Source organism: Amyelois transitella, chromosome 2 (genome assembly GCF_032362555.1).
Source record: "Amyelois transitella isolate CPQ chromosome 2, ilAmyTran1.1, whole genome shotgun sequence".
In the NCBI taxonomy this organism is placed as follows: domain Eukaryota; kingdom Metazoa; phylum Arthropoda; class Insecta; order Lepidoptera; family Pyralidae; genus Amyelois; species Amyelois transitella.
The window spans coordinates 8,193,807-8,207,920 of record NC_083505.1 but is presented as its reverse complement, the minus strand read 5'-3'; the positions used below and the strand labels follow the sequence as shown (position 1 = coordinate 8,207,920).

At 34.9% G+C, this 14,114-nt stretch overlaps 1 protein-coding gene across 3 annotated transcripts in view; it reads left to right on the top strand.

Annotated features, from left to right (window-relative positions):
- The first annotated feature begins 273 nt into the window (after positions 1-273).
- Positions 274-14,114, top strand: part of LOC106133565 (LIM/homeobox protein Lhx3) — a 15,735-nt gene continuing 1,894 nt past the window's right edge. The window contains exons 1-5 of one of the 3 annotated variants that reach the window (XM_060944413.1): positions 274-361; positions 7,736-7,910; positions 9,737-9,945; positions 10,290-10,476; positions 13,671-13,825. In XM_060944413.1, the coding sequence (XP_060800396.1) occupies positions 289-361; positions 7,736-7,910; positions 9,737-9,945; positions 10,290-10,476; positions 13,671-13,825 (799 nt within the window). In that variant the 5' untranslated portion in view covers positions 274-288. Of the gene's footprint in view, positions 362-4,910; positions 5,064-7,735; positions 7,911-9,736; positions 9,946-10,289; positions 10,477-13,670; positions 13,826-14,114 lie in introns of those variants that run through there. The other 2 variants (XM_060944418.1, XM_013333343.2) reach the window with 2 other exon arrangements.

Genomic DNA, 14,114 nt, shown 5'->3' with positions numbered 1-14,114 from the left:
TCAAAACATAAACAATTACTTCCATAATTTACATAATTTTCAAGAAAAGATTATAAAATGTCGATAATAACGATAATCTAAATCAGGGGACTTTTTTACACAGGTCGAAACAAGTATTAGTATTATTTGTTAGTAAATTCGTATATATCGGTACTTATTAATTTGGAGAAAAATTCTGTGAATCTCTCTATCTAGTTGATATTGTGAATTCGGGTAATTGACGTGGTAATCAAATTGTATAAATATACCCAATTTTAATTCGTATCATTGAGTATCAAATCGTTTATCATGATTATTTCACACATAATAGATTTACTGAAAAGTATTGAACCTATATCATGGGAACTGCTAGGTCATTACGGTAAGGTGAAGTACTTACTTGTCTATTTCAGTGGGTAGTTTTATGGTGAAAGTTTTGATATGTCCTGTTGGTATTTTGTGATAGGTTAAGTTATAAGTGAAGGTAGGGTAGGTATATTATTCACGTCATTCTCGATTTTTTTAGATTTTTAGGGAATATATTTGTTTTTATTAAAAAAATAATCTATTGACTAGATTTTGTATCTCAACATAACTAGTAGCAAATCGCGTTGCTTTTATACGAGTAGGTGATTAGGCCTACACTGATTAAGCCTAGGAAGGTATAATCAAGTTTAAACCAACTAAAACTTGTTTTGAAAGAAGACCATGCTAAATGTTAGCTTATGATAAGATTCCAGTTATTTTAAAGACGTCATTCCAGCTCTTTCGTCCATTGTACTATTGGTAGGTTTGATGTGAGTTATCAGGACTTAGAAACCCAATTGACGTCAGATCCCGGGAATCAACTGTCATTTATCTTGTGTTGTTATGGAGATAAGGGTTTCGATTGCAGGTCTGGTAGTGATACAGAAAATAGTGTCTGTATAAAACATTAAGGTGATGTAACAAGTTCTCATAGATAATCAAAGTCGCATCAAAGTTTAATTTTTTTTTAAATATATTTTTTACGTGACATGATTTTTTACATGATGAGGAATTGAATATACGTGAGAGTTATAAAACAATTTATATAAACGACCGTTGTTCAAATGTCAGTACCTACGTACCTAAAATTTTATATTCGGCTTTAAATAACTACTGTTTTTTTTTTTTATAAAATTCTAATCAAAACCGAATTAATAAGCGAATATGTAAAACAAAGTGTCATTTTATTTAAAATTACAAGCAACTAAATCCTTAAATCGCAAATCATCGGCTACGAAAAGAAATCTAAAATATTCTCAAAAGGGATTTCCAAGGAAGCAAAGCAAATACAAATATTTACAAAATATTAAAATCTGAGTATAGTCCTATCTTTGCTTAATTCCGGTTATAAAAATAGATGATTTTATGAGTTATTGTTACGCAACCGGTCAATGACAGGAAATACATTTTTATTCAATTCTTTTAGACATTGTATCTTTACCAAATGTTGCTAAATTTAGAACAATTTATACCTACCTACGGTTTATTTTTCGTGTCAAATACAATTTTATTTTTCTTAATTCATTTATAATTTCCAACGCAGTTTAGTAGTAATACTTTAACATATAATATTTAGAAACGAAAGTATAAATGATAACACAATGAAACAGCACCTCAGTTATATATGGTAGAAATGAAAAAGATAGATCTTTGCGGATCATAAGTAGGGGAACTTTTTGTTATTCAAAAGGAATACCGGCTTCCTTCAATAAATATCCAAATGGGTGCTCGCTAGTTGCATCCGATCAGGATTTTCGTAGAGAAGCCCTAAAATATATGCTGTTCGCGGTACAACCCTCAATTATGAAGGAACGACGCACGCGCCGGTGCCCTCGGGAACATGCACGCGACCACCCTTCAATTACGAAAAATAACTTGGTACAAGTCGGCCTCGCTACGTTTGAATTATTTTTCAAAATTGATATACTCGTATTTGTCATAATGACATAGTAATAACGATTTATTTTTAAATTCCTACCTAATCGGTAGGGATTTTGTTTTGAATAAAAATAAGCTTATAATATGTAGTGTCCGACCGAAGCTTCGGCTTCGGCTTCGGCCACCTTCGACCTAAAAATCCACCTTCGGCGAAACATTCGGCTTCGGCCCAAAACCCGATCGAAGCCGAAGGTTTCGCCGAAGGTCCGAGCATGAGGCGGCGGGGAGTCACTGTCAAAATATCACATTGCTGATTGCATGCATTAAAACAAATCCGTACGTGTATTTAAACGAGTGTTTTTGTAAGAAATCAAATCATTATTTTTTACCAGTAGGTAAATCACAAACTTTTATTTATCTCTAAACCAACCATCTCTATGATATATCATCAACTTCTATATGAGACAGTTAATATACAGGGTGACTTTTAATTCAACTGCATAAATTTAACTTTTAAGTGTATTCATCTAAAGGGTATTTAAAAACGTTAAAAGAAAAATATCAGTTCATATTTCAGAAAGTACAAAAAAAATAAAAGTATTAAAATCCACGATCCTAAATACGTAATATCACCCCGGTCGGCGGAAAAGCGACGCGTAAGATTCAGAGGTCAAGGACACAATTCATTCAGCTGAGCGATCTCGATAACTCTGTACTTTACTTGATCTAAACACTAGAAAAAAAAGTTTTTTTCAGACATTTATTTACATGTTTAGTTCTAATTTCTTTTTGTAGTATTGGTCTTTAATAAAGCGTGTGACGTAGTTTTTGAGGGTTTTTTAAATGTCACCCTGTATAAACCTTCAATATTGAGGTTTTGAATAATTTTAATATTAATTGTAGCTTGTAGACAATATTGAACAAAATTAATTACTGAGTGCTGAGAGAATATAAACCTTCGGCTTCGGCTTCGGCCGAAGGTTGTGGCGATAGCCGATTAATCGGCTTCGGCTTCGGCCAAAAATAGACCTTCGGTCGGACACTAATAATATGTTCTTCATGTACCTAAGTCAGTAGTTCAGTACCTACCTATATACATGTGTATTTAGTTAAGTAATTCTAAAAAAAAAATCATTAAAATGAGTTGATAAGCGACGAACCTTTTTTAATTTTGAAAAGATTTATCAAATGCAATTCATTTCTCATGTAGTGTGATGAAATACCCATTTCCCCATTATTTAACTATTAAATTATTTAACGTTATTGATACGAAAGCTTGTAAGGATATGTCTGTTTGTTGCTCTTTTACAAAAACTATTGAACAGATTTGTATGAAACTGCAGTAATAAAGCTTAGACATTGGAATAACATAATAAGTTAAAATTTATAGATATTTAATGGGAAAGAAGTCGCGGGTATCATTTAGGTGGCTAGTGATTACCTACTTTGCTGTTGACTACCTCCTTAATGTTGAACAAACAAATGTCACGACACGACATAATTTTTCGGCCTAGGTACTGTAGGTAACTATTTCTGATAAAATTTAGACTTCTAAGTATAGAGATAGGTAGATAGATTTGTCCGCAATGCAGTGTCTATGAAAGAGGGCTTAATAATTAACATACAGGTATTTGTCATGTATTTATGCTTTACAATAAGGAGAGAGCCATTTAGCAGAAAGTATCTATATAAGATATCAAAATCCCATCTTCTTAATCGCCTTATATCTACGATATCCCTTGGAGTGGTCCTATTCTAAAGGGCCGAAAACCACACGGCTTTTTAATGTATGTATAAATCTTAATTTTACTAAAGTGGATGGTTATGTTCAACCATGGTGACGCTTATGAGCTGTATTCACTTCACCAAATCATTGTTGATAAAATTTCTGAAAAATTCCACTTAACACTGTTCTCCTGGCGGTTTCCAACGAACTTTGTAACTAGCTAAATTATTTGCATATGCTTTTGAAACAACATTTGAATTCATTAGAACATTTTATGAATCCAATAACAATTATTGAATCAACGTCTAAAATAAAAGCACTTCTGGGTAATGTTTTGTTGAAATCAGTTTTTTTTTTCAACAGCTTCTCACAAAAAGCGACAACTTCACCATCTTCTTTCAATTATGAACCATCTCATAAATACGGCTGACCTAGTGGCCTCCGCCGGGATTGAATCAAACCTAGCCGTGGCTCCATAATACGTGGAAACCCGGGGCCGGCCGTTTAGTTAGGGTGCTGCGAGTGTATCGTGATTTATAGCTCGTAAAGTTGCACACACCGGTGCTCTCGCGTTCGTTTGTATAATTTATAGCCGACGGTTTTGCTTGGCCACGGCCTAGACTGGCCCTTTGTGTGATATTTATAGAGCTTGGCTCCATGTATTAGAAGGTAAGTAGATGACCTGGATCACAATATCTAAAAGCACAGGACGCCTGGATGCTGGGTGGTTCAAGAGTAATTTCACGGCAAGGGAGTCTCTTGAAGCTAGAGTTAAATAAATGAGGTAAATAAGAGACAAAAGACACCTATTCCTATGTTAGCAAACACCATCAACTACATCTTTACTGATTGACTGACTGATTACATGACGTAATCATAATAGCTCACTAGCTCTTGTATTAAATAATTAAATAATAATCTAAATCCCAAAGTCATAAATCTTGTCAGTTGAGTAAAATATTTAAATAGGTATGAAGAAATTTTAGTGACTCTATCTACATTTCAAAAACAAACAGAACTTAACAAGATTAAGTAAATTGACCACTTAAACGTCTGGTTAGATTTTCTGTAGTTCACTTCTCTTCTAAAAGCGAATATGAAAGAAATGCTGAAAGGTACAAAAGTTCATGTGCGAACGGCGCGTTCGATATCTGTAGCATTGAAATGTTGCGAAAATTCAGTCGATAGATGGGTGGACCGTGTCTTTGTGGATTGGTCGATAGGCGTGGTGGCTGTTATCATCGAATTGGCGTCGACCAATGGCTGTGAAGGAGCGATAAGAGGGTTGGGGTTGTGCGGCGGGGTGACGGCAGTGCGCCGATAGATGCGGTCCTGGCCGGCCGCACAGGGATCATGTTGGGTACCATGATGTATCCAAGTGTGGAGGACGCTACCCTGGAGGACATGCGCGTCCCGCCGATCCAACTCGAGCACTTGCCCGAGGTGTTTCTATGTACGTACGTTTGGTGTCGTGTGCCATGTTGATGTTTGCCAGTGTGTTTGTGAATAGTGCTATAGTTGTGAGTTGGGCTATTATTAGTTTTATGATACGCATAAAATTGTTTCGGTTTCAATATGTAGAAAGTCTACGATATGACGGTATCTAATAATAATGGAATTCTTATAAGAATCAGATAAGTCTTCCGATAGGAATTGGCAATGGTATCTAGCATGATGTTTTAGGCAGATAGCTAGGAATGTTTATTTTTTCTTCTTTCATCAAACGGAGATCATAAAAGGCACAGTGATATATATAAGAAAAAATAAAAAAGCCAAAGTAGGTAGGTATAAAGGGGAAGAAGCAATAGGCAATGTAGAAGAAAAGGTACCTAATTAAAATCGTTTTAGTGGCGCTTGATATTTTTTTAAAGTAATAACCAGATGATAATTTTATAACGTTTGAAGATGAAGAAAGTTAAGCAAAAGTGAGCGTAAATGTAGAAGAAATGGTAAACTCGGGAGAACCAAAGTTCGGATAATTACTATTCTATCAGGAGAATTTGTGAACTACCTATCGCAACGCGCTCCTATCGTTATAAAATTAATGTACCTACTTATCTAGAACTAAATCGGTTTATTCAGTCAGCATACTTAATTCTACGAGCGAAGTCAGATTTTTATATCGAAATACAGGTTTACATGGTAGATATCTTCCTCTTCGTGGTTATTGCAGAATCTGTCAATTGTTTAAGAAGTTACGACTGCCGTTACCTCGGTACCAATTAATAGTTATTGTTCCGAAGCTGTTACTCCGAATTTACCTAGGCTGTGGTCAGTGCTTTTAACTTTTTTATCTGGCTGCAAAGGGTAACTTTGAAGAAGAAGATTGTATTCTACGGTAATGTCTTGTTTCTTCTAAACTATTGATTGCCTTATATAAAGTATGATAATCAAAAATATATTTTATGCTTTTCAGTAGTAATCTTTAGAAATGAAGTTCTAGATTAGATTTTTATTCCGGAAATATAATATTTTGCGATTTACTTAGCGTTGTATAAAATAGCGGTATCGTTATCTTGGGTGGATAATGGTTATACATTAATACAAATTATTGTGTAAAGTAACTAAATAAGATTTTGTACAAGATATATGACTGTATGTTTTCCAAATAAAATAATCAAAATAAAACAAGCATTTAAGTGATTTTAATATATTTTTATAAGGAACAAAGAGAATACGACCGCTCCGCCGGCAATATCATCTCTTAGTATTATATGTAGATATGTGAGTCCGCCTCCTTCCATTTTAATATATTTGTCCGAACTCAATACTCCAGACAATCTACAACGACGCGCTTCTCACTGGTACTTTACCAACTAGTTGGCAGAATAGTCTTGTTGTTTTGTTCCATAAAAACGAAGCAAAGACAAATCGCATAAACTACAAAAAGGCGTTTGAATCAGTGGAAAATTAGGCTGTCTTTTGATTCTTTGTGCAAAGATTACAGATATGTCCAACTATTTGAATTCCTATACCAATCAGCAACAATAACAATGCATACACAAGGCACTTCAAAAAATAGTTAAAAAGAGGGGGAAAGTCAAAGAGACATTATAACCTCCGAAGCTTTTTACAAATGCTCTAGAAGATTTCTTCAATACACTGGAGTGGGATGGTAAAGGTTTGAATGTGGATGGATAATTTCTAAATCATCTTTGCTCTGGTGACGATGTCGTTCTAATCGCAGAGATGCTTGAGGCTTTTCAGCAGATGCTTAATGATCTAAGCTATGTATCACTTATAGTTGAATGCATGAGCTGAGGATGAATTTAGAGAAAACGAGAAATGGATGGAACCCATAGACACAACTCTCATTTCGGTCGACGGTACAACGATAGCGAAAGTAAACTTGGGTCAGAAAATTAGCATCTGTAAGACCGAATTAGAAATGGGATCATAGGTAAACGTATTAAATGGCGAATTTACCACCTCAAATGGCATTGGGCTTGACATTTCTGCCACAGAGATGAGATGGAGCCCAAACAATTTGTTTACCAGCATCCAGCAGCCAGATAGCCGGATGACATGGCCGACCTGGACTAGGACCGTCGTATCTAGGTCAAATTGGATACGTATGAAAGATGCATATATCCAACACGAAATATAATTTTTGCATGCCCTCGGTAAACTGCTCAAAATGTACAGGGGAAGTCCTTAAAAAATATTTATTTGAAATACTAATATCTCACGATAACATGGTGATAATAAATCCGTTACTGATATTTGAAATCATTTTTTGTTTATTTATAGCTAGCCTTTAAGCGTGATGAATATGCAACAATAGCAAAAAATTCAATCGGAAATAATAACAATAATCTATTTTATTGCGGAATGCGGACCATCATAAAAGTCATGAGATGTTACTTTAGTAAATTACTTAATTTTAAAAAAATTAAACACCATACAATTGTCCAAATTTTCCAAATAACTTATTAGAAAGAATTATATATCTCACCTATTGTTTTGGTAACCCAATCATTTCATTTAGGTATTTATGCAGCAACAAAGATTTTTAGCAATCTAGATATACCTAGATAAAAATTAATGATACAAATACTTTCAATGAATTTTAGTTTCATATGAATCACTTGTGTGGTATCCCATTGATTATGTGGTATGTTGCAGCTAGTATCCCGAAATGCGGCGGCTGTCATGAGATGATAGTGGACCGCTATGTGCTGAAGGTGTCTGATCGCACGTGGCACGCGGGCTGCCTCCGATGCGTCGAGTGCAGGGCCATGCTGTCTGGGAAATGCTTTGCGAGGAACAACCAGCTGTATTGCACTGATGATTTTTTCAAGTAAGCCTTTTTTACTTCGTAACATTATATCAGTATTTTGTGAAAAGTTTAGGTAAATAAAATCCATACTGGAAGAAGGCCGAAGTAAATCATCAACAGAAATTAAATTGGACATTATTGACTGAATCGTGAAGAATGAAATTGATGATAAGATAATGTTAGGGTTGTAGAAATTTTATCAAAATTAAAAAGGGCCTGAAAGTCAAGTCATCGTTTATTTGGTACATTAACAAAATATAAATTGGAATTAGTGAATTTGAAATTACATGCATGCACCAAAAATGGCCTGTTAGTCATGGTCGTTATAAAAAGAGTTTTTGGTCACAATTTAGCGGAAATGCTCGGTTTTGCGTGTCTTGACAAATCGGCAAGGATTGATTAAAGTTCTAAAACGCGTTTATGACTGCGGACGTATTCTCGTATTTTTTTTTTTGCATTTATCACTAAACCTTAGATTGTGGAAATTCATCTTATGTAGGTCAAGTAGGTAAAGCGTAAAGTGGAGATAAACAAAATTAATAATCTCTTCCTTTTATATATCCATGGATCATCCCGTTTCTTAAAACTGGTCATAGATTCATAATTTGTACATCCTCCTATGGATTTTATTACGTGCTGAATTTCAGCTTATAAACATTAGCATTGTTGTTCAAGATTCATCTTAGCTGTAATAAACTTAGAATTTTTATTTACATGGTTTTCTACTTACTATCAACGTATCAATCTTGCTAGATATTTTCTTCATATTTTATTTTTGCATCTTGATTAAACAAAGCTTAACAAAATATTATTTCAGTTCAATTTCAATATTAAATATTTTTACACATTTTCTTGTACAACACTCACTCTGCAAATTTCGCAAGCGTTATAAATTAAACAATAGAAATACCAAAGCTTAAATGATTTTGAACTGATAACAAATATTTGATTAGATAGAAAATACAGCGAATTGCCAATAATATAACACATTTAATAATTAGGTGCCATTGTTATCATGAAAAATATCCTTACTGATAATGAAATTATAAATTCTGAAAATATTGTGCAACAGCTTATTGCGTCGCTGCCTTGGATCTAAAACATCAGATAATTTGTAATACTTTTAAAATTGTCATACCATCTTTGAATATGTAAGTAGCTAGGTAATAGTAGTTTTGGAATTATATTCATAAGTGACACAGTAAATATAAATCGATTCATCAAGTTGTGTTTTTACTACACTGCATACTTACTTGTACGGTACGGGTGGGATAGTAAAATCTTTTCATACCTATCAATATTTTTAACATATTAACAAACCAAATTAATAACTTTGATAAACATTTTAGTCAGTTACTGCTCATCTAAATATTATTAAACGTGTACAGTAGGTGATACTTATAGTTGCATATTTATATAGGTATTCTCGGTGATACATGTATACCTAATCCCACTTCCAGAACTTATATGAACTTTGTAGTTTATTATGTTCTTTACTTGACTCTTGCCAGATAGTTACACTTGACGAAGATCACAGTTGGGAAAGATTTTAGTGATCTCTTTCCCTTAACTTTTTATTTGATTTCGGGTTTAATTTCAATGAAAGTGCTAACAAATGAAGCATACAAACTGCTCGTTCATATCCAATAAACACTTAAACGTTGATATTATTGTTATTGCGGCTGTTGTCCAGGCACTTTGGCACGAAGTGCGATGGCTGCGGGTAGAGTAAGTATCCGTACTTTCCATCCGACGCAAGTTGTCCGACGGCGCATTCCAAACGTAACTACTTATTCCGTTCAATAACCGTTAACACGTTGATAATGTTGTTGTTCTTGCGGCTGTTGTCCCAGGCGCTTCGGCACGAAATGCGCGGGTTGCGGGCAGGGCATCCCTCCAACACAGGTGGTACGGCGGGCGCAGTCACACGTCTACCATCTCCGCTGCTTCGCCTGTGCGGCCTGTGCGAGGACCTTGAACACGGGCGATGAGTTCTACCTCATGGAAGACGGGAAACTCGTCTGTAAACCAGACTACGAAGCGGCTAGAGTTAAAGGTGAGATATAATGAACATTCTAATTTCAAAAATTCACATCTATTTAGAGACGTTGGACTGACTTGATATTGGTGTGTTAAGTAGAAGTCTTAAATTACATTTTCTGACAAAGTTTTGTTTACATTTTGTTCGTTTAGTTGTAATGTTTTTAACTGGTCAAAGTAGAAACGTTATAGCTAGGCCTATCTGTCAGTAGACTGTATGCGGCTTAGGTCATCACAGTGTTAAAATACCTACCATAATTTAAGCTTAATAAACACAAGAGATGTAAATCACAAAATTTTAGTTTAACATCAGCAATTCTGTGAATGTTCCGGTTGTAAATTTAAGTGCAAACGACACAGGCGGCGAAGGTTCTTTGGACGGCGACGCGGCGAGCAAGAGGCCGCGGACGACCATCACGGCGAAGCAGCTGGAGACACTCAAGAGCGCGTACAGCAGCAGTCCGAAGCCAGCCAGACACGTGAGGGAGCAGCTGGCCCATGACACTGGCCTGGATATGCGTGTGGTGCAAGTCTGGTTCCAGAACCGGTAAGTCTCATGGAATTCCTAACTTACATAATGTAAGCGGGGAATTTTTATAAACGTGTGAATAGTAGATCTCTAAAATTTTGACTTTCTCCTAGTGTAAAAGAAAATGATGTAACAAATAATATTCTAATTTTCAAAAAAAAAAAAAAGAATGCCCTGTCATAATACTTATTATATTTGCTAATAGCTGTGCCCGCGACTTCGTCCGCGTGGAATAGTTACATAGCCCTCAAGGGTGAATAATTTTCCTCGTTTTTTTCACATAGGTATTCCATTATTTCTCTACTCCTTATAGTTGCAACGTGTTATATAGTCTAAAGCCTTCCTCGATAAATCGTCTAATCAACGCAAAAAGAATATTTCAATTCGAACCAGTAGTTCCTGAGATTAGCGCGTTCAAACAAACAAACAAACTGTTCAGCTTTATAATATTAGTATAGATGTTATAGGTATAATGCTGTCGTACAATGATAAATGATATTGAATTCTAAATTTCGTAACTTATTTGCAGGCAAACTCATGCCATGAGTTCATTTAAATGACGATAACTTTTTTTTTAGTGAACCGATTTTGATGAAACAAACTTTAAATGTTTTTCTGAGTTAAAACAAAGCAATTGATGCAAGTTTTAAGTAAATCTGTTCAATACTTTCAGAGATAATCGTGATCATACATATCGACAGACAGACAAAAAAATTCCAAAAATATTTATTTTTCTTACTTTTATTCATTTTAAGTGTCCTTCTATCCATTTCAGTTAAAAATACTAAATATACAGACAAAATATTTTTACTGTTTTATTATATGTATAGATATTACACCACATATCTGGTTATGCAGCATGTTTTTTCGATGTCGGTATACCTACCAACTCGGTCTATATTAGAAAATGAATTCTTCACAACAACCTATCAATATTTGTGGAGCAAACGTTTTACAAATTTTCGAAAGTGTAAGTATTTTGGTACAGTCAACCCGTTACAGTCACGGATTTTTCTTTAGTCAAAAGTTTTTACGGAAATTGGTCATGCAGCATATAAAAATCAATGGTTCTAGCATAAAAAAATGGATAAAGCAAGACATTCGTACATTTGTAATCGATTTCGAAGGCGGAAAGAGAGTTAACATAAATGATTTTGAAACGGTGTGTGCTTTAACAAGACGTTAACTGTGATTAGAATTTTTATGACTATGTAGCGTTACGCGTGAAAATCCTAAGAAAAATATACTGCCCAAAGCCGTTTCACATAAAATGTAGTACAAAGCTTAAAATTTATAAATTTTTATATTCCTGCGAAGTACATGTTGTTGTGCAGGAATATAGGTAAGTTATAGTTACAAGTGTTCATATTTCTCTTGTTATATTGACATGATTTTTTTAAAGTAAATACTTAGCTTAATAATATTCAAAAACACATTGCATATTTATTCCATATTATCTACTGTAGTGCTCAATAAAATTTTATATTCAGTAATTTCAATTTTCAGTAAATCTATGTAAGCCATAGTACTTTTCACACAATATGTTAAGCATTCTAAGGCTGACCTCAGACATTATGTTTTCATGTTATCCGGTGTTTGTTGTACAATTGTTGCGTTGCGTTGCGCGCGGGCACCCGCAGTCACGGCGGCCGACACGCCCTGCGCATTGGCCGCGCCTCGTAAACCCGCCGATATCAACGGTCGACTTCTAGTAGTTTATGTGAAACATAATCAAACGTAACGATAAGTAGGTACATCGGGATTTTTACATTTGCTAGTGTATGCGTGATGTTTCAGAAATGTAGAAGTACCTTAAGCTGCTAAATTTCTCACCCTGCACTGGTTTAGTACCTAGATACTTACAGTCAAGAACTAATAACAGTGTTACGACTAATAGTCTCACAAAAACACAATAATAATATTGCCAAAAAAAGCTACTGCCGAAAGATGATTTTTGATTAAATCTTTATTAAATCATTCGGCAATTTTAACATTTTCAAGGAGATACCTACATAGTAATTAATAGGTGCTGTAATAGTAAAACTCAATAGTGATAGGTAACACTAGGAGATGGACTAGTAGGTAAAAGTCACAGCGTAGTAAGGTCAGACAAGTTTTTAAAAATAATAATCGATTTTTATGAGAATAAGTGTGTATCTACTTAATTTCCATGTTAGTTATTACCTTTTTTCTTTTAAGTTTTTATTGAATATTTGTCATGCTGACTGGATTTCTGATAATCGATACTCATATAAGTATTTTCTTCGTAAATCTCACAAAACCGCTATGACAAACTTAAACCATGAATTGCACTCATTCCAAACAAACAGTTAACGAGTCCCAGCGCTGTTCCCGCTCCAATTGTTTCCGATTAAAGCAAATAATCATATAATATGAAGTACAAACAGTCATACAGAACACCCTAGCATGTTTTGCGTGTGCTATTAGCGGAGCCACGGGGCGCCTGCTTTCATCGGAGCTTGATTAATTAAAGTGCCTCCGCCCAGTCCACTGGGAGCTGCGTGCTGCGTTATAGCTCCGTCGGATTATTAAAACAACGCCCTAAATTGCCATCTTTGAGTGAACAAAGAGAACTTATCGATTACTCGGCTATTATACTATCACAAATTGATACTACTTATATAGGCGAGTCGTATGGGTAATACTTACTTACTTACTCAGTAATAGTTTGGCAAAAGACAAAAACTAAATTGAGGAGCCTATTATTGATTGTTCCACTTTGAGTGACAATGGTGAAAAAGGGTCTTCTTTCCCATTTTGGTATTTAGGTAGACATGGAAGTTATCTAGGGTTTTATCCACGGAAATAATATAATAAGCCGATTTCTATTCATCTTATAGACGAATCCATAGATATTGAAATAGTGTTTTTGCAATATTGGTCATCTGCGCACCATGTCATAAGCGATAACATTTGTTACAAAAGTCAATAACCTTTTTAAATTGAAATCTTCTAATGTGAAAAAATGTTTGTGTAAGTAAGAGCACATCATCGTCTTCTTGGCATTTGTCCCGGTTGCGCCATAACTGTAGCGACCTTGGGATCCATATTGACTGCGATCCAGAAGTAGGAAAGAATGGTAATTACAGGAAGGAACCCCCGCCCGAATTCTATGACCATGATATTAGAGGAACCTAACCCACTGCCTTATAATATAATTTTAAAATTCATAACTTATCATTAACATTTAGGCGAGCAAAGGAGAAGCGACTGAAGAAGGACGCCGGCCGGACAAGATGGTCACAATACTTCAGATCCATGAAAAGCGGCGGAGGGTCTCCTCGACACGACCGGCTGCTGGACAAGGATGAGCTGAAGATCGACCTTGACTCCTTTAGTCATCACGGTATGTTCTTCATTAAAGTATGGTGAAGAAGTGACTTGACTGCATGATATTTTTTTCCTGCAGTTTTAGAGGAATTGAAAATATAGGTAAATGAACAATTACTGGTGTAAAAAACTATCCCAAATATTGTAAAAATACATCAACTAACGCATGGTTAATCGTGGGTAAAAATTTACAATTTTATGCATCATACAATTTTAAAAACCAACTTTCATTTCCCAACTAAAAATGTTATTAAGATCAATGTAGAAAACATTTATTTCCTAGAACTACATAATGACCGCTACAT